This window comes from Uloborus diversus, chromosome 3 (assembly GCF_026930045.1).
Source record: "Uloborus diversus isolate 005 chromosome 3, Udiv.v.3.1, whole genome shotgun sequence".
NCBI lineage: Eukaryota > Metazoa > Arthropoda > Arachnida > Araneae > Uloboridae > Uloborus > Uloborus diversus.
The window spans coordinates 54,564,541-54,590,435 of NC_072733.1; the positions used below are offsets into that span (position 1 = coordinate 54,564,541).

At 33.6% G+C, this 25,895-nt stretch overlaps 1 protein-coding gene across 1 annotated transcript in view; it reads left to right on the forward strand.

Annotated features, from left to right (window-relative positions):
• Positions 1-25,895, forward strand: part of LOC129219329 (uncharacterized protein ZK1073.1-like) — a 276,015-nt gene that overhangs the window by 95,109 nt on the left and 155,011 nt on the right. The window contains exon 3 of the mRNA XM_054853685.1: positions 9,981-10,044. Coding sequence (XP_054709660.1) covers positions 9,981-10,044 — 64 coding nt within the window. The remainder of the gene's footprint in view (positions 1-9,980; positions 10,045-25,895) is intronic.

The window sequence follows — 25,895 nt, forward strand, 5'->3', positions numbered from 1 at the left end:
TAGTTTAAATATTTCACCATTTCACTTTGTCCCACATTCCTCTATTTAACTGTACAATAATTTTCTTATATTGAATCAGGATTTGGGATTGAATGCTGTTTCAATACTGTTCGTGAATTCTTCAGACGAAAGATATCGAAGAAAACATGAAACAAAATAGTTAAACCGATCTGTAATTTGCTTTAAAATCCTACTGTTTATTAGGTTTTTTACGTGACTCACTGAAAAATGCTTAACCACAGTATCTAGCGCGAATGGTTATTTGCTGCACCAGTATTAAATTATGTAAAACCCTGTCTTTGTTTTAGTAAGTTCAATTAATCCCTAGTTTTCAGAAGGAAGAAATTAGTCATGAAAAATAGCTCTATATAAAAACTTTATCAGAGTCATAACTTTTGAAGATTGGTCTGCACTTCGCGAGTAGTATTTTGAAACCTGACAGAGGATACTTTTATCGAATCTCTTTTCATCCATAAGCTGATATCTTTTGCATTGAAAAATGTGTTCCTTGTGCCACGAAACACTTATCTGCAATTCTTGCATTTTAAAGTTGTTGAATTCTTTTTTTCATTTCTAACTTCTGTTAGTGATTCTGTCTTAAGTTGCTGGATGGTAAAGAATTGTATAATGGATCAAATAAACTGTCGAGCAATTTATTTCCCGAACATTCAACATGAATCAGGAATTTTCCATTAAGTTCAAAAGCAGTTATTTTCTACGTACATAAAACTTAGTGAGTTGTTGTGAATCGTTTGGTAAGCGCTATCAAAAAATTTAGATTAATTCCAAGGCAACATTTAAAAAATGCACATTAATTTCTGTCTCGCATTCTGTCTGAAATATTTGCCATCTGTATGGGGAGATTGAAAAAAAAAAAAAAAAAAAACTTGTGCGTAAAGAATATTCAGAAAAGCAATCGTCATACAGTGTGTTGTAGGTCCCTGGAAAGAACGGTTGGGGATTATCACTGGCCAAAGCGAGACAGAATAAACACAACTGACAAGTAATTCACTTTTTATGAATCAAATTATTTATAAGACGTGCAATCAAAAAACAGTGGACATGGAAGATATTGCTTTCCAGTGTACAAAAATACACTGTTATAACCAGAGGTTCCAGACGAGTGAATATATTCCCCCTAAGGTGAAAGCATGGTGCCCAAGGGTGCCATACTAGCCAGGAAGTAGAGCAGGGGTGCGAAAACAGCAGACAATCGTAGACAATGGTGCCAAAACAGCAAGCAATCGCAAAATGACTAGCTGGAGCATGCGCTTCCGGCATACATTCACCATTCAACCACTTCAATATAGCGGACGAATGATAGAATGTATCTATGCATGGCTTCTATGTCTTTCACATCATTTCTTGAATGAAGTACACTATTGGATTAAATCTCAACTTTTCTAGGATAATTCTTTAAAATAACAAGTAAGTACAGCTTTTGATCACTTTGTAGCTTTGGGCTTTCAAACATAGTTAAAAGTACGTTTAATGCTTTTCAGTTACCGTTAGTCCGTTACGATACCGTAGTACCGTTAGCTGTTGACTTTCAGTTTACCGTTACTGTCGTGAAATTTCCATCATTCAAAACGCTACTAAATATATGTATCATTATTTTCTTGAGTACTCGATAAGCAACATTTAATCACTAAACTGATAACTGCAATAAGATTATCAATAATCAACAAGTGAGAACCTAAATAAAAATGATTCTTGTATTTCGTAGATTACTACACAACAGCGAGCGCAAAAAATAAAAAAGAAATCTCTCTCCGTCTAGCTTTTCTTTTGCTTTTTCGTTCAAGTGTTTGAATCATTTCCTGTTAGCGGTTAATACTTCGATAGCATTAGGAATTTCTTTAAAATTTTAAACTGTCGAAAAATTTCATGCGCATTTTATTTTATTGTAATTTTGATTGAAATTTTGAACGTTTGAGAAACGAATTTGTTTTTCCGTAACTTTAATATCCCAGAATATTTTTGGCTCTTCAAGTAAATAATTCATAAGTAGGACCTCTACACTTTACTTTCGGTGTGGTTATTTCTCACAAATGATCATTAACTTAACTATGATTATTCAAATAATTACTCGTCTTTAACTTTAAAGATATTTGTGACAGCTCTTTGATACCAAATAAAGTCTGTAGATATTCATTGTTTTATTCATTTTTAATATTACTTTGTGGAAAAAAAAACTCATCAGTACGCAGAATTTTTTCACAAGTTTTTTTTACCTCCCCGAGAGTTATTATAATTATTATTTATTTTATTTATTTTTAAGAAAAAGATAAAAATTTCACAGATCCGCAATGTTTTTCATTTGCTTTTACCGACCCGTGGGTCAAAAGAGGTTGAGAAACACTGATGTAGAGAACGATCAGATGAATTAAAGCAATGAGCACTTCTTAACTATGTTGAAAACTCTGAAATATGATCAAATGCTGTAATTACAAGATTTAATCATTTCCAGTACTGAATTCATGCAATGTGAAAAATGTCCAAAACGTAGAATATCATCAATCAAAACAAAACTATTAAAAAAAAAGAAGAATTACACAACTGTATTCAAAAACCCACACAATACGGGGGAGGGAGGAGGAGGATCTACAGTAAGGGTGCCATTTCTCTCTCCGAAGGTTCATTCTTTTCACCCCGGCTGCCTATTTTTTAAAAGGTGCCTGTTTTTCATCCTAGTTAGGGGTGCAATTTCAGCTCCGTATTAGGTGCCACTGGTGAACAAGCGTTTCACCCCTGAAAGGTGCCGAATGCAACCTGTAGTTTTATTAACAGTGTACTTTGTCTAAATTATTCTTTTAATATAGAAATTATTTTACGTTACACAAATTTTTATCTCTCCTAGAAATATCATCTCAAGTATAACTAAATTAAGTAAATAATGCTCATTTAGCTACGAAGGCTAAAAATAGCCATTGCATTAATTGCGTTGGTGTCCAAGAATTGTCTTATTTATAGAGCAATTCCTGGGTCCTAACTAAGTTTTTAACTTCTTCAGTAATAAAATTGAAAAGCAAAAATAGCAAGACAGGTTTCTGTGTTTACACCGTGCCGAATTCGGTAACTCTAGATTTGACTGATTTTGCAATAAATGGATATGTTTTTTTTTTCCCCCGAAGAATTGCTTCGAGTAACTCTACTTAGCTAAGTAACATGCGCTCTTACTAAGGGCCATTCAGTGTCGCGTCGCTGAAATTTGATTCAACTACTACTCCCTGTTTTAAGTGACCGTAAACAAGTCACGAAATAAAATTTAACAAGTAAAAAGTTTTAGTAATGGGGGAGACAGGCCCGGCTCTAGGGATAGGCAACCTAGGCAGCCGCCTAGGGCGGCAGATTTTAGGGGTGGCAAATTTCGAAATTGATTTTTTTTTTCTTTTCTTTTTTTTAAGTTTTTAATATCTGTTTCAGTGCCATAAGATACGCAGCTTTAATGTTATAAAAATAATAATTTAGAGTGTGTTCGAATATGCAAAACATAGTTCGGAATTCAACTAGAAATTCAGTTTAGTTTGACGGGCGGCAAATTGTGCGATTTAAAAGTCTTTGGAGAATATTAATACATGTTTCAGTGCCACAATATGCGCTACATTAATGCTATAAAAGAGTTTAAATTGTGTATCAGTGTTTGGATATGCAAAAACTAGTTTGGAATTTAACTACGAACTCACTTTAATTTTAAGCGCGGCAAATTACTTGATTTATTTATCTACTAGCGGCTTTGCACGGTCAGCCTCGAAAATAAAAGATAAGTCAAGCGACGCGTGTTCAACAACTGGGCTCAAATAATAGAAAAAAATATATACTGTAAAATTTCCCATCAAAAAATGATTCTTAAATTTTGTTAACTGTTAATCTTTAAATCCTGAATAAATTAAACGCAACTCACCATTAGTGCAACTAAAATCCTTGACTATCTTATGCTGGCAGTACAAAAAAAAAAAAGCAAAAGGGGATATTTTTACCTTAAAGCAAAAGCAAGATTTTGTTTGTTCACAAGCGAGAAAAAAATGGCAACAAATCCAAAATGATTTTATTCACGATGATTTAAACTGAGCTAGTTGGCAAACGATAAATTTCCGACTTGATATGGATGTTCTATTAGGCTTAAAAATGCTTATAACTCTTTTCCTGGTGATTTACAGCCTTTTTTTTTGGAAATTCAAAGCAAGTGAATCAATTTGAGGGATATTTTACGCGGGCTTTCGAATGAGACCTAAATCAAGAAAATTGGACCATTATTTCGGGTAGAAAAAGCCATTTAATGCTATTTTGCCTCAATAAATGTTTGTGAGATTCTGGGAAACACTTTTTCATATAAATTTTTACGATTAAAAGTGTTACTTTATACTTATTATTGTAGAAAAAAGTATCAACAATGTTTTATAGTTTCCATCAAGCACTTTTAATAAAATGTATTTGAAAAATGTAACATCAAACATTTAATTTAAACACATTTCAGGCGTACTGGTTCTCCGCTCTCCTCTTTCATTTATTCCCCTTTCTCTAGTTCTCAGAAAATATGAAAATTGAATTTTTAGTACTACAATTTGAAAAATTTAGGGGGAAGGAATCTCTGAACCTCTTCCGGTACCATCATTGAAGAACGCTCTGTAGGAATTCAATTTCGAAAAGTTTCCAGTGGAAAGCCCTAGTATCTCCTTTTTTCCTGACATCACTAAGATTGTCTTACAATTGCGATTTTGGAACTTCAATTTCGAAATGATGTAAGGGCCATATTAAAAAAATCCAAAAATTGGTCAAATACAGTTTCTGAGTCATAATATTTTCCATAACGGCCACAAATATGGTAAGTAATCGTGTTTTAAAGACATCAATTCCAAAAAATTTCCAGGCAGGGTATTCAAAACTTTTATCCCTTTAACAATACCATAAATCGCCAAAAACTTCGTTTTTAGGTGTAGAATTTCGAAAATGTGTGTGTGTTTCCCGGGGAGAACCCCTGGACCCCTCTATTTCTACGTGCTCCATCTTCAAGTACTGACCGACCCCTTTCCAAAACCAGAAGTTTTATCACCTCTTTCTCTCCATATACAATGTATACATTAGATATGATTGGAAAAATTGCTGGGAAAGAGTGAGAGAGAGATAGAATGTATGTGATTGACTTCCATTTCAAATGAGGAAATCTTTTGCTCCTCCCCCCCTAAAATTATTTTCTGGTTTCGTCAATTGCTTCTGCCTCTTGGATCCCAGACACTTCCCTCTATGAGCCTCTGCTTCCCCTTGTTGCACTACTACACCTTGTTGCGCTATTAATTGCGACTTGTTTAGAGATTCCAAACCCGTCCCGCTATTATTTTAAAAAATGATAGGTTTTTTTATTTATTTAGTTTTAAATGACAAATGGGAGAAAAGCAACAGTTTGAAGTTACCCAGGATTACTTTTAATGTACCAGTCTATCTGGAGTATTTGATACCGGAAAACAGTTTTAAGGCTCGGATATAAGTTAGGATTTTATTTCTTTGTTTATTACCGATTTGTATTTGAATAACGTACTTTGGAAAGAGCAATGGAGGGGGGTGCGGCACTTGTCAACCTCGCCCAGGGCGGCAAAACTACTAGAGCCGGCCCTGGGGGAGACTGGGGTCGTTTGACGCACGTATTGGTTGGTGAAATAGCAATAATTTTAGTTATGTGCTGTAAGTGGTTTTACCTCCCTAATCAGCTGTCAGTCTAAATTTTCTCGTAGTCACTAAATCAGTATTCTGATTTCTAATAACAATAGAAGAACACAGTTGTTCGGAATTAGTAAGATTTATTCCTTTAAAAGACATGTTAGTTATTAAATATTTCTGTAGCTGATTGTAACATATTCTGTACCGTTTGACGTTTGAAACAAAAAAATCGTTTCCTGGCGAAAGGTTGTCTCGTATTATAATGCATAAGATTTTTTTTTCTTTTTTTCACATTGTGGTACCACCTTTCTCCAGCTCACTCCACCTTTTAGCGCATACGTCTTACGTGGTGAAACCTGACCCCCCCCCCCCCTCGTATGGCTGGGTTTGGATATTGTGATACCTAGAGTTGCAATTGCTCCTCTATTAAGTACAAAGCAAATACAAACATAGCAAACGCACAAATAACTAATTTAGCATAAAAATTAACTCAGATAAAGGCCTCCAAATGAACGTAACTAACAAACTAAAAGGAACTGCAAATGTTCCAGCGATCTTTGCTCAATACAGGAAGGAAAGTCTTGAAAAAGGACTAATCCTGAAACAGAGTTCCATTGTTGAAATTTTATTTCTTGTGCATTACCCTCGTAGGCGCTTTTGTTCTTCGGATTTGAGTTCATGGACAAAGATTTATTATATTTATTTATCAAAAGAAGTATTGATTTAGATTTTATAAAAGTTGTTTCCTTGCATTTCCGAATCTTATTTAGTCCAATCATTTCTTTGTACCATTAGTTGGCTTTCAGGGACTTCTTGCGATTATGTTTTATTGCTAATATACTTATACAATGGCTCAAAAGCACAAGTGATTTATATTAGCACGTGAATTAATATTTAACATAATTCTGTTGTGGGCAGGTAAACTGCAGTATCTTCAGAAATAAGAATTCGATACATTTGAAGAACTTTATTTCCTAACTTTTTGTTAAGTGTATGTGCAATATTTTAGAACTCAAATAAAATCAATTCTATTTGTACGTAGTGAGATTTCAGCTTATATTTTTAGCTACTTCAAATACCCGCTACAAGTCAATGTCCATAATTTGATTTTTAAATATTGGTATTCTAAATTAAATTAGTGTGAGTCCAAAAAAAACAATTTACTTTTACTTCATTCAATTTTTACTTTATTCGTAGTAAGAAACTACTGAAAATGCATTGCAGTTGTTTGTTTCCCTGTATAAATGCTTTCCACCTAAAAATACATTTTTCAGTAATTTATACATCAGTAAAATAAAGTATTGTAAGTCGAGGATAAATGTTTTAGAAAATAAGTAAAGCCTCCTTGTTTGTCGTTTCAAAGAAAAGGCTTTGGGAAAATGCAAAATAAAAAGCTTATGTTAACAATTGAAGAAATGTTCTCGTATCTACCAAATATAATTATGAGAAGCAATTTAAAGCATGTTGTAGTAACTTAAGCTTAAAAAAATTTTCGAGATGTAACAAGCTGAAACTTGTTTTTCGAAACGGTACTTTAGAGGGGCTTTAAAGCTTACATTTTATTATTTTTTTTATTGCCATTAAATGAAAAGTTGCTTTTGCTCCTCATTTTGTACTCTTAATATCGATCACCGGCGACATAGTGGCTGAATTTGATGCTCTTTCTTGTCACCACTTTCGTGTTCACTACCACGTGGAACAAAGCTAGTTTTCATAACTAGTGCTTCAGTGAAGTATCAACCATGTAATGAATAGTGGCAAATATCGTTCAAAATTCACAATCTAGAAGAACATTTTTACAACTTTAACTTACTTTCCCTTTCCAATGTCCCCTGCATTAGAGGCCTTACCTTTTGCAGAACTTGTGCGATCCCCCAACATAGCATCCAATCTTTCATGTGACATCACTATGGGTGAATACAATTACCAGGATAATTTTGGCTTTTTGGCACCCAGTTTATCCACCAGATGGTGGCACCTGGGCTCTTTCCGATGAGAAAAGGCACTAGGAGTTAAGCTTTGCCAAGAGTACTCAAACCCCAACGAGTACTCGAGGAATTTTTTACATGCTGCATAATTATACGACATAGACACTGTCAAGTTTCGGCATCTTGGAAATCCACTTACTGGAGCCAGGTTCGAATCAGCGTCTTTTGCCAATCCCTTTCCACTACACCACTCTGTCGGCTTACAATTATAATATATATATTATTTCTCATAGTTTTTTTTTTTTTTTTTTTTTGCGAGAACGCCGTAACTTAATACCTTATCAAATTTCATTAAGACAAAGATTTTTTTCACCTCTTTCGGAGAAAAATAAACAAGCAATTTGCATTTTGGCTGTTTGTTGTAAAATCGAATAGATTTTGTTTTTAATGTACTGCCTCCCGAAGTAGATGCCCATTGGTGCAGTTAGTTAGAGAGTCGTGTTAATGATGCGAATGTTATGAGTTCAAATCACCAAGGACGAAAAAAGAAAAAAAAAATGAATCATTTTCTTCGGCAAAATTCTGAACTAAAAGTATCCATCAGGACAGCCTGAAGGGGGGGGGGCAAGCGGGGCTATCGCCCCGGGTGCCACGAAATGAGGGGGCGACTCAAGGCGCCCCTAGTTTCGATGCGACACAAAGACATTCACACGAATTGAGGGGCTCCTTATATCGCCCCTCATCGTATTCGTATAAAATGAGTGACGCCTTGCAGCGCCCCCTAAGAAAGGAAGGGGGGGGGAGTCAGGTTAAAATTTTGAAACCTTTAGTTTTAAAGACGCAATTATAGTGACAACCATGTTTATTGACGTTAATGTAAAGGTGGGAGCTCAGAGCCTGTTTTCGATCGATTATTTTTTTAATTAGATTGGAATCAATTCCTTCTCTCCCTGCAAGTTTTTGAAATTGAAGCTTCAAAAACGCAACTTTTAACAAACTTGGAAGATTTTATGAAAAGGAGGATCTGAAGTATTTCCCTGCAATTTTTTTTCAAAATTATGGTCCAAAAAATTTAAGCAATGTTTTACATTCAGGGGCTATACCACTTAAATTTTTTGTAAGTGTCGTTTAAAAAAACTTTGGCTTGTGATATTAAAGAAAGGTGTTATAGGGACCCTTGCACGAATATTTTCTTAAACTTAAGTTTTAAAATGCAATTGTAAGGCCAAATGTTGTAATACTAGGGTCAGTAATTTTTCGAAAGAGCTCCAAAAACACAAATTGGAGCGAATTTCGATATTGTTGTGTATTTGTGGGCTCTTTCCCCTAAAACTTACAAATATTTGACGTAAAAGAATGACATCTTTGTTTTTAACATCTGTGAAAACTGGTAATAAGTTGGTACAAGTAAGACTGAAAAACGTGGAAAAGAATAATTGGATGGGTCCAGATCAACATTTAATTTTGATGTGTAATTTACTTCGATAAATACATTTCCTATTTATAATAAGAAAATTATTTATTCAGTGTTCTTAGTTTGATCAATCTGAGTAACTTATTCAGTAACTAATTTTACAAGATAAATATTTGGATTTTTAACATTTCCATTTTTCGAAACGTTTTTGGGTATTAATGTTTTATAAATATTAGATACAGATTCATTGCTTGCGTTTTAATTTGCATTATTCATAGCTCTCTGATTGTTCTGTTCATTAATATGTAAAAAAATCAAGCATGACGTGTTCACGCGTATTATGCACTGTTGTTGTAACTAACTTGATTTTCTGTGCGTATAATGGGGGAGGGGTGCCAGAAAACTTTCGTCCTGGTGCCGTTAGCTCTTCGGACGGCCCTCGTATCCATGAGCTCTAACTCCATCTAAACTCTTTGGAAGATTCGGTAGATAAAATCAGGAAACTATCAATTTTATCATGGTAAATCACAGTATAACATTTTAAAAATACTTGAACGGAAAACAAGCATTGATTTCAATTCATTTTGCTGATTTATTACGCATTGCTTCAATGTAGAGCATGCCGAGATGGAAGCCCAATAGCTCAGATAGTGAGAGCGTCGTGTTAATAACGCGAAGGAGCCAAGTTGACTGAACCAACATTGTGTTAGTCATCGCCCAGTAATTTTAATTGTTTGTTTGTTTGTTTTTTTAAGTTTATAAGACCGCGGATAAGCCACCCGAGGGAAGTCGGGAGTTTACTGTACACAGACTTATTACGAGGTTTTCCCCTCCTCAATGAAGTTTTAATGAAATGCGTGTCGATGACCAGTTATATTGTATAGACAGCTTATTATCTTTCATGGGCAATTGTATAGTATCTATGAAAACCATCAATTGCTGTTGTTCTCAAATCTTCTCATTAATCTTTTTTTTCTTGACAGGGTGATCTCGATAATGCTGAAAAGAAAGCAATTTTTCTTACTGTTCACGACATTGGAAGCAATCGTAAGTTTGAAGTTCGAATTAGTTAATTACGTTTTGAATGTAAATTGTCCTGCCTACTTGAAGTATTGGAACCAAATCATATATTTAGTTAAGCTTGACCACTGAGAGATGGCAGATGATCTTGAAGCGGAAACATCACTTTTATCATTTGTGACAAGTAGAATTAGCCAGAAAGCTTTGAGTAGTAAGAGGCGGGTTCTCGCTGATCCTATCTATTACAAAATAATAACAAACAGCGTATCATAAATGATAAAAATGATGTTTCCGCTTCAAGTCATCCGCCATCTGTCCGTGGTCAAGCTTTAACAAAAGTTAGTGCAGATACTAAAAACAAGCACATGAAACCACAAAAACGAAAATTGTTCTGTCAAGTCATAATTTATTTTGGACATGAAGTGCAGAGTTCAGATTATATTTCTAATTTAGCTGCAAATGTTTCCGACTTAAACATTTTTGTTCTCCATTAAACATTATTTTGGCTCTAACTTCATCAAAACTGACAACTGAAATACTTGTTTAAAAAAAAACACAGTATTTTTAGATCCAGTTAAGTTTAGATAATAAACTACGACAGAAGCTTACTGTGTTTTTAAGTGAAAAAATTGCTATTATAACTCACTTAATAAAATTGCTATTAAATCTGCTCTACCTCAAAACCATGCACCGTAAAATTTAATAAGTACGCTTCTAATAAACTAAATATTTGAACATAAAAATGTCTGACAACAAAAATTCGGTTAATGAACTTAAACATAGTAACTGTTTTGTTGTAAAGATCGAACATAAAGTATTAATAAAGAAAACAGAATTTTCCCCAGAAAAAGGAACTCCTGCGGAGAAGGAACTTGTTTACTGAAGATGAATATCTACTAAAACCACCTAGTCACATTAAACGACCTTGACTGCATTAACTACGTAAGATTATCAAACAGACTTATGAAAATTAATCTGCGTATGAATAACAAAATTGATAGCAACAGTTGTTTATAAGGCACTAATTGCTTTTTGTTGCTAATTAACATTTTTTGCGTTTAGTTGTTAACTTGAAATTTTCTTAGGAAAGTTTCACGAACAAAAAATACCTGTTGCAATTTGGTATTTATAAATCTCTACAAAAAATATCTTTCATGAGACGTGAAAGTTGCGTGCATCACTACCATACCATAATTTTATTACCATAATTTTAATGAAAAAAAGTATCTTTTGCAATAAACATTGTTATTTTTAAGTTAAAATGAAATAAGGTATAACTCCAGTAGTAGTACAGTAAAAATAGGGGTCGGACCCAAACATCAAAAAAAAAAGTTTAAACCTGTTGCAAATTTTTATTACCCTCCCAATAAGAAAAGGTAAAAAGTCCCACCCCATTGTGCGTCGGGTTTCGGAATGGGCTGTTTTGGGTATTTTTCCGGAATTTTTAGAGTTAATTTCAATTGGGAATATTATGTATGTTATACTAAATTTAAAAGCATTAAATTAAAGGTGTTTGCCCCCCCCCCCAAGAGAGATGACACAGCTCATCAATGCTACAGAGCCCCCTATCCCCGTAAATGAAGCAGTACCCCCGAACCCCCCCCCCCCTCTTCCATACATTTCAAGTGGAAATATTATTTTATGCAAAGTTAAAGTTAGAAATCATATGTGTCCATCCTCCAAATGCGATGACGCACCTCCACCCAAAGCTACAGTACCCCCCACCCCACCAATAAAATGACTCCCCTCCTTACTATTTCAAGTATAAGTATTATTTCATGAAAATTTAAAATACATTACATCAGGACTGTCTACCCCACAAGAACAGTAACTCACCTCCCAAAAAGAAATAATATACTCAAAGATCCCCCCTCCCCCTCTTATGCACATTGGATTAAATGGTCAGAGAAATTACGCTGAACTGCTTTTTCCCCCTTTTACTATGTTGCTTTTTTGCAGTATTTTAAATTAAAATTTTCTGTTAGCGTTATAAAATGCATGCCTTAAATACGTCAACAGATTGAGATAAACTATCCGTCAGAACTGGAGTTTTCAAATGATTTCTCCTAAGCTTGTAACAAAAAGTCTTCGTTACCAAGATCTTTTTTGGAATATAGATCTTCGTCAAAATCGTCATTGTTGCAGCTATGTCTAACACAGTTGGTGCATATAATAGCTGAGCACTGCAGTCCACTTCTTTTCAAACATTCACTATATCCAATGAACCCCTTAGAGCAAGCTCAAGATAAGAGACGCAGAAAGTCTTCTAGAGCAGAAGGCTTGGCTATTGCAAAAGGACGCAGATCATATTTCTGGGGTGCTTTCTCCTTCTTTGTATCCATCAAAAAGGACACTAACTTTCCCATACTTACAAGTGACATCTACAATGCATTGCTGGCATATTTCCTTGAAGCTTGCAGATCATTACCGGAAAAAAAAAAAAAAAAAAAAAAACATGATCGAGAAGTTGTATTCCATCTATAACATGTATGACACCAGCTGTTTGTTTTGTGATGGTGGATGGATCTTTTGCTTCAAATAATAACACTTTAACGATACAGGATTTCTTTCCTTCTGAAACCAGATTCATCGAATACTGTTGGAGTGGATTAGCGCATAACTCGTACTAGAAGTTTTTAGCAATTTGTTATTCCATCTTTACTGTTCATAACATTCGGTGTAAAAGATGGTTCGGGCTTACACATCTTAACAGATAGTAACTACTCTCGTAACAGAAGCTAGAGACATAACTGCATACCTCCTTTACAAAAGAAATGCCACTAAATTTTTTGCATTCCATATCCTTTTATGTTACTACCCCAACGTTAAAGGCCTCATCACAACTCCACATTTTTATAAACGACCGACTAGTATCAACGAGCAATATCACTACCAACTTGAGTCAATACTTGTAGAGAGGAAAAGATCAGTATTTAGCATTCTACTCATTGCTCTCATCAAGATTTCTTCTATCGTTGAATCACTACAGGTTCTGGACCACATAAATTTGTCACTGCGTTCGATCGTTTGGTAGCTGATGTAACACCTTTATCAAAAAATTTTTATCTCATAATGTATTCAAAAGTTTCAGATAGTGTTGCAAGTATATGTGCGCATATTTAGCATAATTCATATAACCGGCTGCGTAAAAGAGGCGGCTAGGTGTTAGCAAAAGAGAGCCCCCACCGACTTAGAGAGTGCAGAATTGCAGCATTGCCCGTCTCACTATTGCTAATTTCTGTTTATTCCCCCTTACGGTGATGGCCAAACATTATAGAAAAGTTGAAGTAAATTAATAAGGAAGGAGGGAAACTTCAGTCAATTTGGACTTTTTTTTATGTTGATCAGAGATTTTGCTTTAGATATCACTCCAGCTCTCTAAACTGTTTAATAACTCCAGTCACAACTAAATTGGTTACTGGGCTCGCTTATATCTTTTAGAATTATCCTTCTGACATTACTATATCATTGTGTGCCATTTTGTACTTTGGAAAAGTGTAAAATTACTGAAATTTTTTCGTGAACTCACTGCAATCGTTGATTTTAGAATTCAAATTCAGACCCCCCCCCCCCCCACAAAGCGATGGCGTACCCCTCAAGTGTGACGGAGTACATACCCAGAATAAAAACCCTCAAAAAAGACAGAAATACCCCTTGAAAAAACTGCCTTAAAAATTCCAATGACGCGATCTGCGCCATGGACCCCCCCCCCCCCTTCCCGCCAGTTCAACCCGGTTAATTAGCATTTTTCTCTATGAGAGTTTATTATTTTACTATTATAGAGTGTGGCTTCTGCTACTTTTGAGTTTTTTTAAGTAATAGAAATTATTTTTATTTAATAAGAGGATTATCCTCCCCCCTTTCCCCCAAAACCCGACGCGCAAAGTGCTGGGACTTTTTACCCCTTCTAGCTGAAAGTAATTTGCAACAGGTTTCAACTTGTTTTTTTTTTTTTTTTGGATGTTTGGGTTTGGCCATTTTTTGCCTGTTTTTACTGTACTACAGTGGTCAGTGGTTAAGTAGTGACCATTGAAGTGCCCACTATATTTAAAAATGGATGGTTTATATTTAAAAAAATAGGATTCGAGGTCTCCCAATGGATTCAAACGTGCAAGAGGTATCACCTCCTGCCCGTCTAATCCATTGAGAAACCTGGAATGATATTTTTTCAAATATAAACCTTGAAGTGGCCACTACTGCTACTTTAGATATTTTAGAAAAACGGAATTTCCTTGCAATTAAAAAGCGTGATTGAAGCAGTGAGAAAAAAAAAGCACGTTAAGTGGACATTTTTAAGGTTTGGGTAAAGCGATTTTAAAGATAACGTCCTTGGCAGGCTTTCATTGATTTTTTTCTTCTATATCATGCTGTACAACAGCACCTACCAGGGCTATTTACTAGTACTATCTCTTGCCCCAAGACAGAGGAGGGTTCACCTACCATTTGCACTGGTTATCTCCATTTTTTTTTTTTTTTTTTTTTTTTTTTTTTTTTGCCACTTACATTTATTTGCTTCTCACTGCCTCAATCATAAACTTCTTTAGATTTGATACGATTATTGAGCTTTAGTTTTTTAATCCTCAGTATAACATTCATAATTCCCCTCCCCCCCCCCCAAAAAAAAAAACAAGAACAAAGTAAATCGTATTTATTCATACGTGAACACGAAGAAATTGGAAGCCATTTATTCTATGATCTATATACGAAACAGCTGCAAAGTTCTATTTACCCATACTGAGTTACTAGAAAATATTTCATGCGATAAAAGTGGATGTAGTGTTTATGAAAAATGTATGCTTTAGTGTAATAATTCTTTCCCACATTCAAATCAGAAATTTTATGATATAAAATTAGCGAGTTGTTAAAAGAGTAGTTTTCTTATCATAATTGTCAACTATGTCATATGCTTACACACCAATTGTAACTCTTTTCTACTTTTATAAAAATTTTACTTGTTACAGTAACTTCTCATTTATACAGACACCATTTAACCAGACTTCGCTTAATATGGACAGCCATTTAGAAGTATATACTGTATAAATGAAAGGGTAATTAACGCAATGATGTACCGTATTACCCCGCATTATCCGGCATGCCGCGAAAAAGTGAGGTTGATCAGCATGCCGGATAATCCGAGGTTTATTTTGCAAAAAAACAAAAGTAAATTTCCCCATTCAGTTCCAATCAGAATGCAAACCATTGTAAGGAAAAAATAAATTCCCGAAAGTAACCTTCTTTCAAAAAAAAAAATGTGTATTGCATATAATATGTGCTTGTTATTTATGGTAGGTCATTATTAATGGATTTAATTCTATGCCAATAAAGTAATCAATTCAGAAGCAATCATCTTTAGTGCGATTTGTTCATATGTTTTTTAAATAAATTATTTTAGGTTCCTATTAGAGAGGTAAGTTTAATTTTTATTTATTGGATAGCTATGCTAAATTCTTCAGCACTGGTTTATAGGGGCGGTAACTTACTATTTAAAATGTTTGCTCATACTTAAGTTGTAATTTAATTGTATAAAATTATACGTTATTAAACAATAAATTTCCTTGTTGAAATAACAAATTGCATTGTTAGTAAATATTTTTACTAATTAAACTGTTTATTAATACTAAGAAGTTATTTATAGAACTTATATTCATTTTTAAGTTGAACATATATATTTTTATAGTATTATTTTTTTTCCTAACCTTGATATTTCCGGCATGCCGGAAAGGACCAGGCAAGTGTTATAGAAAATCTGGTGACCCCCGAATTCTGCGGCATGCTGGATAATGCGCGGTAATGCGGTATTTTTGTAGGTCGTGTATTGTATGTTTGTAATTTTCTCTTACGTAGTTTTATATTTCATTCTCTTGAATTCAAAATACAAGTTTTGGTTATAAACAGCAGTTTTTTGAAGTACAGTCACTCAAAATAATAGCCGAACAAAAATACCATTGCATGGTGTTTGATAACTGAATTAGTTCCTAATTTTTCACAAAAAATAAATCAGGTGAACTATAATAAAAATGTCATGAACTGATTTTAATAGAATTAGAATTATTGTGTCTTAAGATTTGGTCGGAACCTTGGGGGTTTCTATACTGCACTATGTAATGATTTACATGAGAATTTTTTTTATTTGAAAATGAGAATTAAAAATCGTTTGGACCCTATTTAAAGAGCCTAATGATAGCTAATGATCGAGTAACCCGCGTGTGTTTTAACAATGAAACTGACACGATAATGTGTTTTTTTTTTTTTTTTTTTTTTTTTGGTAATGTTTAACACATGCAAGGAAAAGGCTTTATCGTGACAAGGCTAAACTGGATCTGGTAACTTAAAAACTGTTTTACGATCATTATTGTCGAATATTGACCAAACTAATCACACAAATATACAGTAAAACCTGTAAAGTTGACCGTTTTTGTCAGGAACGGAATTAGTCCTATCTTATAAAAAAAAAAAAAAAAAAAAAAAAAAAAAAAAAAAAAAACCTCTGTAACTTGACCACCACTCTATCTCGACAATTAATATATACACGCTTTGGTTTGGAGTATTGTAAAAAAAAAAAAAAAAAAAATTGTAAGTTGACCACTAAGCAAAAAAAAAGCATTAGATTCTAATAAAAGTTTCATCACTTATGCCTGAAATAAGTAATCAGACATTTTAGAAAAAATCTATGAATGTTTATGTTTCCATCGAAATACATTGGGCTAATGTTAAATCCCAGAAAATGCGGTAAAATTCAAAAAAGAGTTATTTTTGTTGAAAAGTAGATTACCATGGTTACAAATGTACAAGAAAAAAAAAATCAAATGAAAAAATTTGAGTCGCTTTAGACTTGTTATGAATTTTTAGGAATTGTTAATATCAAGTAAATAGTTTTTGATAAGCAAAAAGCAATTTTTTTTTTTTTTTTTTGATTGAACAGAAATTTTTAAATTTGTATGACACTTTACGTGTTATTTTGGTAAATAATCTCTAAAAATATATAAAAAAAATTTCTTACTGTTTTACAGCAATGTTAAACAATGAAAGTGTGTTTAAAGTATTCCAATTAGTTAAAAAAAATAATGCATGGGACAAATAGAAAAAAAAAATCTACCCTCTATTTTATTATTATTCTCTATAAGTTGATCACGTGTCCAAGTTGATCACTAAAATACTGCACCGCAAATGGTCAACTTACGCAGGTTTCATTGTAATTGCTTTTTCTTTCTTTCTTTCTTTCTTTCTTTTTTTTTTTCAATTCACAGAACATTGTAAAATTACTATTTTTATGTACACAGTTTCAAAAGTACGTTAACCATGAAATATAATCTGTAAAATGTTTTATTATTATTATTATTATTATACACAGGGCCGGGTTTAAGCATGGGCCACATGGGCCGGGCCCAGGGCGGCAAATTCTGGAGGGCGGCAAATTCTAGAGAGTGGCAATGTGTTTAAATTAAAAATTTTATCAAAAAAAAAAAAAGATAACCGTTTGCAATTCCCATCTTTGAAAAGTATATACGATATTTTTCATGGAAATAAAGGGCGGCGCTTGCTAGGAGACTAGAAATAAAAAAGAACCAACCAAACAATGCAAAAGCACTATTTTCAGCTATTTTCCTCTTTTTTCCTTATCAGGACCGACCGGGCGACAAGAAAAACATCCCCCCGCGGCTAAAGGGGTTGACTGTCTCCCTCACTCCATGCTCAGGTCCTGGGAATATGAATACACTATTGTAACATCAGTCACATGGTTCTAATTAGCTTAAAGGTGTCTGTCTGGGAGGTATTTTATAGTAGGAACTTGAGGGCGTTTGATAAGGAGAGGAAACGGACGAACGGCGGCTGCGCTTTTGCTGATTTTTTTTTACTGGTCGTAACGGTCATAACCGCAACTCGCCAAACGCCGGACCGAGAAGGTTCGCTTCAAGAAGGTTCCTCAAAATGCGGGCCTAAATATTCACCGTTTTTTTGGGGTTGAGGAATTTGTATGTCGCACAGGAAACTGAGAGGTCTGGTGTCCAGATGTCGGTCCGTTTCCGAAGGCAAATTTATACCTGAGGCTAAACGATGGAATGTGACGTATGGGCTTCAGGTAGTGCTATGGTACTACTACAGTGCACAAGTTTCGTTTATTCCGTAAGCTCGTATTAGTTTGCTCTCCCTCACAACAGTATTGTTTTAAATTGCAGTGAATGTTTATGCTGAAAATTATTACTTTTGTTTTCGTATGTTACCAAAAGCTGTGACACTTGGATACTTAAATCAGAGCAAATATTTCAATAAAAATACCTTGGTGCATTTAGTGGCCGAATTCAGATACTATATCGGCTATTTGTGCTTAAATCTGAAAAGATGGACGGACGCAAAAGGCTCAGTGGCGCAGGATATAAGGAAAAAGCAGACGAAAAGAGGAAAAAGCTAAGTGAAGTTGTAAATAAAACCATAAAAATAGATATTTTTTTTAAAACTAATCCACGTTCAGAGGAACCTTCTTCCGAATTGAACTCGAATTCAACTATAGAACACGGAGAAAACGTAGAGGTAGAAGAAGAAAGACATAAAGTAATTACTGAAGAGAAAGAAGCTGCATATGATGTTGAGGGGAAGGATAATGATCGTTTTCAACCTTATCCCACGAAGTCTAGTACCTCCAGTGGAACGGACAAGCCCAGTAATGATCCAATATTCTGGACCGTCAATGATGATACTAGAGACTTCTTCGTGAAAAATGGGTTTGATCAAAATAAGGATGGAAATTTTGAACAATCAAAAAGATCGTACCCTGAAAAAAATAGGTTTTTGAAAAAATCACTCTTTAATCGAGAATTTGCGAACGGAGAAATAGTAAATAGAGATTACTTGATCTATTCGCCCAGCCAAGGATCTATATTTTGTGGCCCGTGTAAACTATTTTGCACCACTTCAACTCAATTTACTGACGGTGGTTTTAATGACTGGAAGCATGGTTTTCATAGGCTTAAAGAGCATGAGAACTCTCATACACATCTTGACAGTGTCCTAACCTCTAAGCAAAGAACTGCTGAAATAGGTTCCATTGACAGGCAGTTAAAAACGCAAATTGAAGAGGAAGTGAAGTATTGGAGGGAAGTACTTCATAGAGTTGTCGTCGTTATTAAAAAACTGGCATCGCGAGGACTAGCTTTCAGAGGAGACGATGAAGTTTTTGGTTCCACCAGTAATGGCAACTTTATGATGTGCCTTGAATTGATTGCAGAGTTTGACCCATTCTTAAAATCACACATTCAAAAGTACGGTAACTCTGGTCAAGGAAGTACATCTTACCTTTCATCAACAGTATGTGATGAATTAATTGATTTAATGGGTAAGAAAGTTCTAGAAACTATCTTAAAAGAAGTGAAAGAATCGAAATATTTCTCAATTATAGTTGATTCAACACCCGATGTGACACATAATGACCAGTTGTCTTTTGTTTTAAGATATGTCAATGAAATGGGATACCCTGAAGAGAGATTTGTTGGTTTTTTGAAAAAACAAGGTCATAAAAGTGTAGAACTTGCAGAAGCAGTTTTCGAATTTTTGAAGACACATAATTTAGACATTCAAAACTGTCGTGGACAATCGTTTAATAACGCATACAACATATCTGGAATATATAATGGCTTACAAGCCAAGCTAAAAGAAATAAATCCATTGATATCTTACGTTCCTTGCTCTGACCATTCTCTCAATTTAGTAGGATCCCATGCTGCAGAATGTTGTACTCTTGCGAAAAATGTTTTTGACTTACTGCAATCACTCTACAATTTTTTCTCTTCATCTACCCATCGATGGAGCCTCCTTGAGTCGTTTTATAAACCCGATGAGAAGAACCTAACAATTAAAACTCTAAGCACAACCAGATGGTCAGCAAGAGAAGATGCTTGCAAAAGCTTAAATAGAAGTTTTCAGCCTATTGCAAAATGCCTAAAGAGTATGACCGATAGCCAAGAAGAGAACGGAATTACGAAGAGCAAAGCTAAAGGGCTTTTAAAAGAACTCATTTCTCTTGAAACAATATTCATGGCATCATTTTGGGGGAATGTACTAAACGAATTCAACTCTGTAAGCGAAAAAATACAGTCCCATCGAATTTGTTGTTAACTTATACAATTCCCTTGAAAAATTTCTGAACGAGCTGAGAAATGCTTCATATTTTTTTATTACTGATGCGCAGAAGAAATTACAGGAGATTAGAAATATTCTTGGCATAGACAGTGATTGTCTTGAAAGCAATAAGAGACAGAGAAAGAGGAGTAAATTCTATGATGAATCAGATTCATCTGAACTTGAAGAAGGTGGGGAAACAGAAGAAAACCAGATCCGTTGCCTGCAAGAAAATTGTGCAACAATAACTGATAAGCTTTCGACCGAGTTGAATAAGAGAATTGGTGTATATAAAGAGTTTTCAAATAGATTTGCATTTTTGTCAAATCTACGTAACTTAGATGTGGAAGAAATAACAGCAGCAGCAGCCTCACTGCAAAAGTTTTATACAGCTGACATTGAATATTCTTCATTGGTGATCGAGTGTATTCATCTAAAGGGACTCCTGCCCCAAGAAAAACCGGATAGTACGGAAGAAAAGTCCCTGTCAGAACTGTATCGATTTATAAAATCAAAAGATCTCCAAGACTTATATCCTAACATAAGCATTTGCCTTAAAGTGTTTTTATGCACACCAGCAACTAACTGTGCAGTTGAAAGATCTTTCTCCACACTTTTCCAGATCAAAAATTATTTCAGATCTTCAGTAGGCCAACAAAAATTAGTTCATTCATCGATTTTGGCTATTGAAAATGACTTAACTGTTAAATTAGACTTTAATGAGGTTATTGATACATTTGCCAATAGTAAACAAGACGTAAGAGGTTTTAATGAAACAGCTCTTATTATTCGTATTCTAAATATGTTAATAATCAAGTGCAAACACCTTTTTTAAAATTTCAACTGTAAGTTTATATATCTATAATGTTATTTATTATATTAATTTCTTACTGCTATTCACCCACCAGTAGTGAATTTCCTTTGAATTTAAGTATTTGAAGTGCTTTTGTCTTAAGGAACTTGCTGATTTTTTTTGTATATATAAATCAAATCATAGTTTTATTGGAACGTACTCATTTCTTAGGTTTTTTTTCTATCCTGAATGTTTTTTATCATTAATCAAGCCATTTAATATACGTTCAAACTAATGTGCCCAAAACTTGATAATATGATATAAGTATTTGAGTTGTGCTCATGTAACGAGTTAAAGATGAAAAAAATCATCGCATCAAAAAACCCATTGTCTGCGTCGGTGCTTCAGGCCGTTCTTACTCAAAATTCTTGTTGAGTGTTGATGATTAAATAGCTAAATTTGATTAATGATAAATAAAAAAATTCAGCAATAAAATAGTTTTATTTATTTTAATTATTTTTGTTGTAATTTAGTTGCAAATTCAAAAGCACAGTTTCTGAGTTTCTCTATCATCCTTTTAGTTTTAATGTTGTTCGAATTGGAAGTTCAAGGTAATTTTAAATTTGAGAAAAATTAGTGTTTCAATATTGTTGATTTTTTTTGTTTAATTCCTCTAAATATTAATTGAATTCAACTAGCATGAGCATTGTTAGTTTTTTAAAACGACCATAATGAATCGAGTGGGACTGAATCTGTTCAAAGTAGTGTAATAGCGTAAGAATTTATTTCGAAATATATAAAAATATAAATCATATTGGAAAATTAATGAAGATATCATAGCTATATAAAAGTAATTTTTGAGTTCTACCACCATAAGAATTAGTTTTTTTTTTTTTTTTCATGAACTAGACCCATTTGTATCCACGGCAAAATGTAAGAGAAAAAAAAAACACTCTTAAGCATACCCGCAACTTGTCATTTATTTCAATTCCGTATTTTATCCCATTCTTGTCATACCTTTCTGTAACAAAGTACGTAATATTTTCAGCAATAAAATCTTCTTTTCATGAGAAATAGTTTACTTGGCGTTGCCTTTCAGTATGTTATTCAATTGTTTATATATATCTTGTTTAAATCATGCAGCTCTATTTTCACCCACTTCCTGTCATTAGATTTCTTTCTGGGTTGGAACACGACCTCAGATGCGATGACAATGCAATATTCTATAATCAAAGTAATTAATTAACTAATCATTGTGAACTTTTTAATGAAACTAATTTCATGCTATATTAAGGTGAGCCTTCAATAGTAAATTCATTAATATTCATTTTTATTGTTCACATTGTATTATTCATCATTTCACTGTGCAAGTTCAAAATGTTTCATGAAATAAAACAAATCAAAACAAACTGCATGTTAAATACTGCCGGAACAAAGTTGTTGAAGTATAAACTTAAATGGTTGATTTTTAAAACGAGGCGGGGCTTAAAACAATACCTAAAGCTCCATTAAAATGAAAAATGATTCATCAGAAAGTTAAACTATTTAACGCTTAAATGGTGCTTAATAGAGCACATGTATTATTTTTCTACGTTGACCTAAGTAGGAATTGCCTTAAAAAAGCTTTTTTATACATTACTTGTTTTTACTATAGTGTTATGCTCATTTCTCTAAGAAAATGGGTTTCCATACTCACAACATCTGTTTCCTGGGTCAAAGAAAGTAATTCCTTTTCTAACAATTTACAAAAGTTTAACTATTCAAAAAAAATGTGACAAGAAGTCAAATGTTCTGTCAACTACTAGCGGAGTTCAATAACTACATATTAACGACTGCAACTTTGACCATTGATAAAGTGAACATTTAGTATTATAAAATAGGGGTCTCCGTGGTTGTTTATATTCTGTTATATTCACTATGCAACGAACAGAAGAGAAAGTTATAAAAATCGAAACATTATACCCTTGAATAAAATTACCGTTTTTTTTAATGAAGTAACAAGTGGGGGGGGGGGGCGGCAAAAATGTTCGGGCCCATGGGAGTAAGATATGTAAATCCGGCTCTGATTATACAAGATATTAATGCTCCCCCCCCCCCATTCTTTTCTACACCAAAATTACTTCTCTGCAACAGACATGATGAGAGGTCTGGTTTATTCATAATGTATTACAAAAAAAAACCTCAATAATATTTTAGGAAAAGTAGCTAATGTCGGTTGGGGGAAAAAAAAAACGCTGTCACAACAAGAGATGATGATATTTGAAAAAAAAAAAAAAGTCATGAACTGATTTTAATAGAATTAGAATTATTGTGTCTTAAGATTTGGTCGGAACCTTGGGGTTTCTATACTGCACTATGTAATGATTTATATGAGAATATTTTTATTTGAAAATGAGAATAAAAACAGTTTGGACCCTATTCAGAGAGCCTTATATAAATAATAGCTAATGATGGAGTAACCCGCGTATGTTTCAACAATGAAACTGACATGATAATGTGTTTTTTTTTTTTTTTTTGGTAATGTTTAACACATGCAAGGAAAAGGCTTTATCGTGACAAGGCTAAACTGGTTCCGGTAAATTAAAAACTGTTTTACGGGTAGTATCATTTCAAGAGAATGAAGAACATGTAACGCTATCTACTGGAATTTAGGGGGGGGGGGATCTATCAAAATATCAGGCAATGATTTATTTCAAATAATACAAGCACCCGTCACTGCTGACTTTCTAGTTTTAATATAATTGTTGTATAATTTTCAACGATTTAAAATGATTCTATTGCTTTCTCTTAAATAATAACCAATAATGTTTTTATACCCATTCAATCCCACACCTGATCCTACCTCATTTTATTGGAAAAAGGCTTCAAATGACTGTTTTATGAAATAGTGATAAACTCAGTCAGAGGGTTGAAAAAATAATAAATAAATTAATTAATAATTATAAATAAATAAATAAATAAATAAATAATATATATATATATATATATATATATATATATATATATATATAAAAGTTTTTTTTTTTTTTGTATGAATTATTTTGTTTTCCCATAAACACAAAATTATAATAATAAGATATATTTAATAGCAATATAAGCCTTGTTACGATAAAGCCTTTCCCTGCATTTTTAAACATTACTAAAAAATATGTTATCATGGCCGTGGAGCGAGTTTCATTGTTGATGCGGTCAAGAGCGTTACTCGAGATCATTAACTACTACCTCACATCCTTTATTTGTTTGTTTCAGCAGCAGTTCCATTTGGGTAAATTCCTTTATATATATTTTCTTCTATCTTCTAGTTCCATTTTTCCGAATAATAAAATACTATATAATATTCGTGCATGTGCTTCATTTAGCAAAATTTTTCGGCAGTGGAAAAAAAACTGCCAAATGCATCAGCTACTCAAATCTTTCTGAAAAAATTCTGGCGATATTTGTGCTAGTTGGTTGGATATAATGAGCAAGTGTCCAATCAGCATAAATAATCATAATAATAAACCATTAATTACACAAGTTCCGTTTAAAAGTGAAATGATCAGCCAAATCCATTTATTTTTAGCCAATCTTAAGGAAAAAAAACGTTATTTTAAAATTTGACTTGAGAAAAGCCTCAAAAAGTCAGACGAAACGCAAAAATATTCAACAATACAACAATTCTTGGGAGTTTAGATGACACACTAAATAATGACTTGGGTTGATGAAAGCCTTCGAACAGGAAACAAAAAAAAAAAGCTCATAACTCGTTTTTTATACAACTTAGAAACTTCGAACAGATGCTATCTTCAGCAGAAAAATCGGGCGCTTTCGATGGACATATATGTTAATATGTGCACGTTTTTTTTTTTCCACCCCCATATTCTGGCATTTATGCGAAAATTAGGACTAAAATTGGAATAAAAAGGGAACTATCAATCGGAATTTTTTTCGAACTGGTCTATAAACCTTCCCAGTACCAAACTGAACAAACGATGAAAGTTTCAGCCAAATCTGCCGGGTAGTTTCTGAGATCTTAGGGAACAAATTTACCAAACTCCATTTATATATATATATATATATATATATATATATATTAGGGTGTCCCAAAAAAATGAAAGTCGTTTTTTTTAAACGCATACCCTCTTATTTTTTTTCCTTTTATATCAAAACCGTTGTAAAAAAAGTTTCATGCAATTTGAAGCACGGCAACCCGTGCCGACTTGCGAATAAACGTGTAAATAGCACGTGTATTCCTAAGCAAACAAACGCAGGCGACGCGATACTTAGCGAAGCTCAAAACAGCTGTAAATGGTGCACAGAAAACAAATCAAAACAGAAAAACAAATGTTGAGGGTTTATCCGTGGCAATGTGCAAAACGTTAAACGGGTTATTACGAATACACTCTGTTAAGTGAGCGCAGTATAGTTCTTCCATAGTGAGCGAAACATGGCTGTGGAATTGCGTAGTTCTATAAAAAAGAGATATTTTTAATAGGAGTCGTAAGACATCAAATTACGGGCTAAAAACTTCCCTCCAATGAACAAGTTCTGTCTGTTTTATACATTCGAGAAGTAAATTCAACCGTAAGTGAATGTGCAAATCTCGCTATTCAGGAATTAATCATCTTTCGGGAAAAAACACGCATTTCCACCAAATCATTGCCAAATTGTGTGAATAAACTTAAAAACCTGTATCAAATTTGGAGAGACTTACAAAAAAATGCAAAGAAACTACAAGAAGTATTCCGGCAGCGCCAACTAGAACTTGTGAGAAATTTTAAACAGTTTATTTGATATCGCACATGTTGATGCACTTCAGTTAATCAAAATGAAGGAAGATAGGATTTTCTTGCAACTGGAACAGAAGAACCTGAAAGAAGAGTACCAGAACCTGGAACAAGTATACCAGAACCTTTAACAAGTATATTAGAACCTGGAACAAGTAACTCAGAACCTGGAATAAGTAAATATGTAATGAGGAGCGATTTATTAC